The sequence below is a fragment of the Pseudomyrmex gracilis genome, unplaced genomic scaffold (genome assembly GCF_002006095.1).
Source record: "Pseudomyrmex gracilis isolate BER0280 unplaced genomic scaffold, ASM200609v1 scaffold_572, whole genome shotgun sequence".
Lineage (NCBI taxonomy): Eukaryota > Metazoa > Arthropoda > Insecta > Hymenoptera > Formicidae > Pseudomyrmex > Pseudomyrmex gracilis.
In genome coordinates, this window is record NW_018021156.1 from 854 (window position 1) to 4,785 (window position 3,932).

The following is a 3,932-nucleotide window of genomic DNA, read 5'->3' on the forward strand; positions in this document are numbered from 1 at the left end:
TGAGCAGTCACGCGCTGTGAGCGTCAGTCTATCTTTCTTCGATATTTAAAGAATAATAAAACCGGACTAATGCTTAAGGGCTTAAGCGTTCAAAGNGAACGTTTATACTTTTATTTCCATTTATTCTATTTTTCTTGCTCAATATTTATATCTCATATGTATGTAATGTAATGCAATCCCAGCTAAAGTTAGTTTTTTAAAAAAACGACTCCAAATTGTAACAAAAAATTCAAACCAATTTTGTAAATAACGTAAAGTTTGACTTAAAACATAAGTACCTTTTAATAAAATAATATTGATTTTATCACAGTGTATTTACAAATATAAAAAATACAGTAATAAGTATTTTACTTTTAATAAACTAATGTTTTTACCATCAAGAAACAATAATTTTATTAAACAATTAAAGAATTTTTTAAGGCTCCAAAGTTTCCAAACTAATAAATATATATTTGGTCATGAGAGCCGGTTGCTAGGTGTTGTGCGAAAATTATACATGTATATATATACATATATACGTGTTCACATGTAAATTTTTACACGTAAAATTCGAATTGTAATAACAATTCTAAAATTCATATAGGATGCTATACTTGCATCTTGTATATGAGAGATCCCAAATATCCCCTAATTAAAATTAAATTTATATTGCAAAAAAAACTCCTCGGCCAGNAGTCGAACCTGGAATCTCCGGCTTTCCGTGCCGTCGCCTTTCCTATTCGGCTACCGAGGCACTTGGAGTTTGNCTCGCAATATTTATAANTATATATTCGAAAAAACGCCATCTTCCTCCAGCGTGATTAAACAATTAAAGAATCTTTTAAAACTTCGAAGTTTCCAAACTAATAAATATATATTCGGTATAGCAAAAAAAAGCATAAATATATATTCAAGTATAGCATCCTATATGAATTTTAGAATTGTTATTACAATTCGAATTTCACGTGTAAAAATTTACACGTGAACACGTATATATGTATATATATATACGTATAATTTCCGCACAACACCTAGCAAACGGTTCTCATGACCGAATATATATTTATAATTCATTTTTTTATTTGATAGTAGTGATACTAGGCCAGTTCTAACCCTGGAGCTCCGAGGGGGGCGCGGGGCATGACGTCATAGGAGGAGGGATGACGTTACTATGACGTCACGCGGAGAGAGGAAGGGGCGCTGGGCGTGACGTCACAGGGATAGGGGTAATTACGTCACGCGGGGGAGGGGGAGCGCGGTGCGTAACGTCACAGAGGGAGGGATANTAATGTCAGGTGCGGAGGANATATGACGTCATTAAAACGTCACGAGGCGGACCCCTTNTATGGCGATTTCATACGCGCACCAGAAGCGACTTTACACCTGGTTTGACAATATGGCGGCGGCAATATGGCAATTTGACAATATGGCGACTCCAAGGTATGTACTTGTTACTGCGGTAATATGCATGGTAATTTTTTATGTTACGTAACAATATGGCGACACCGAGATGGTCNTTATATAACATATTGTTACGCGGCGGACACCGCGTGTGTGCCGCGGAAGCTGTGTGAACGGCGCGCGCTCGGTGCGACTGTCGGTTGCCGAGCGACGACGGTTGTTGTAAAAGAGGAGAATTCTCGGTCGCGGATTCTGTTACGACGTATTGTAAATCCGGTCGCATTCTTTATAGTTATTATTGTACTTAGAGCCATAATAAAGTGTTGATCGAAGAGCCGCGTTCTCTCATTTCCGCGGACGCGGTTGCGCNAATCGCGGAGTTTAGCGACGGAAACGAGTCGTTCTCACCGCGAGCGTAACAATTTATAAAATCAATAATATATAAAAACAGCAACTATTGTACATATTTTTTTTACAGAAACAATTAAATCTCCCCTTTTCTCATCTAATCTCTTTAAGAAGGTAGCGAGANNAAGGGGAGAATTAGGGTCAGGTGGGGGGCATGCCACAACCTCTAGGACGTACGCGGAGAACGGGGGCCCCGCCANCCGCTCGCGCACGTCTTTGAGGTTTCCCCAAAGGGAGAGGCAGTCTCTTCCTCTCACGTTCGGCTGCCTCCTTCTGCTCCATCACCGCGGAGCAGAAGGAGACAACCGCTTTCTACTCTTCCTTCTCCCTGGATGCTAGCGCCCGCATCAGGCCCTCCAGGGAGAGGTCTTCTCCTATTTAGGCGACCAGCTCTCGGCGTTCCGGAGCCCACCGTGGATAGTCTTCCACGGTATGCTCCACCGAGTCACTGGCCGCCCCACACTCGTAGCATTGCGTTGTTGACTCGCGTCCGATGCGAAACAGGTACTCACCGAAGCAGCCATGCCCGGTAAGCACCTGCGTCACACGGTAGGTGAGGCGTCCGACCCCGTTGTCCAGCCACACTCGTAAGTGGGGTCGGACCACCCGGACGACGTCCTGAGCGTCCACATCTGGCTNGCTCAGGAGCTGCTCNCAGGCAAGGGGCANTTGTCGCCGGGCTTGGCGCTCTAACTCGGCGAGGGCCTTTTGCAGANCATCGTGTACAAGTCCCTTNNGCTGGAGTTCGACTCGGCGAGAATATCTCGCCGAGTACATGCCAGCAAGGAAGGCAAGGGGAGGCATCCCCGCCAATACGCCCGCCGTCTCTTTCGCTACCGTACGAAAGCCGCATATAACGCGGAGGGCCGCTACTCTTTGGGAGGTGCGGAGCAACCCAAACTTGCTTCGCACCCCTGCCCTCGCAGCGGCTTCCGCCCACAACAATGCCCCATAAAAGGCCACTGAGTGGACTACGTTGGCGTATAGACGGCGGACTTTATACTTCGGTTTTTCAAGGTTCGGCTGAATGCGCGCCAACGCATTGGCGACCTTCTGAATCCGGGGGACCAAACGAGCAAAGTGTTTGTCGAAGCGCCACTTCGGGTCGAGGTAGAGACCAAGGTACTTTATGTACCTACCATGACCCGTGCCTCACCTACGGAGAGACTGAGTTCTGGAGGCCGTCACCGACAGTGGTCAAAAAACCACATGGCTTTCGTTTTGTGGACGGCCACTATAAGGCCCAGTCTCTCGATGCGGTCAACGACGCAATTCGTTCCGCACTCTGTCAGTAACCTANCTCTGCTCCAATCGTCTTCAGATGCAACTATCAGAGTGTCATTTGCATAGCAGATGACTGATAGCCCTCTGGGGAGCGCGGCCTGGATCACTGCATTGTACCCGAGATTCCACAGCAGCGGGCCGAGAACTGACCTCTGTGGAACCCCGCGGCACATCTCCCAACGCTGCGGCAATCCGTACCGGCCGGTATACTTTATCTCCCTGCCACGGAAGTAGTTTCCGAAAAGCCTACTCAGATAGTGTGGAACTCTGTGATGTTCTAGAGCCCACNCTATGATGTCCCAGGGGAAGGAATTGAAGGCATTGGAGATATCAAGAAATACTGCCAGTGCCCTTCTCCCCTGCCTGGTCGATGCCTCCGTAAAGGACTTCAGGTGGAAAACGGCATCCACCGTTGATCGTCCTACACGAAACCGTACTGGCAATCGGCCAGGTACCATAATCACACCATTTTTTTTTGTTTTTTTTTACTAGGAGGAAATCCTTTATGGATACCCCGGCCTCCGGGGAGATGGCCGAGGTTATGTGGGACTCCTTCCCTCACCTCGCAAGTTGGGGAAAGTTTACCCACTAAAACCTCCTAGGTGTGTCACTACTTGCCCGTAATGGGGAGGGGCCCGGGATTTCCTATGGAGGATGCGCGCAAACACCTTCCTGGGGCGAGTGGAAATCTTTTGTTCACGTTGCAATTGCCCACAGTCACTAATGCCCACGTTGCTTTTGCCCACGTTGCGATTGCCCACGTTGCGATTGCCCACGAGTTGCTTTTGCCTACGTTGCGATTGCCCACGTTGCAATTGCCCACGTTGCGATTGGCCACGAGTTGCTTTTGCCCACGTTGC

The 3,932-nt window shown here is 47.3% G+C and overlaps 1 protein-coding gene across 1 annotated transcript; it reads right to left on the minus strand.

Annotated features, from left to right (window-relative positions):
* Positions 1-2,166: 2,166 nt before the first annotated feature.
* On the minus strand, positions 2,167-2,592 carry LOC109861100. The gene has a single exon (XM_020440616.1). It carries the CDS (start codon positions 2,590-2,592, stop codon positions 2,167-2,169), a length of 426 nt encoding a protein of 141 aa, XP_020296205.1.
* Between the last annotated feature and the right edge of the window lie 1,340 nt (positions 2,593-3,932).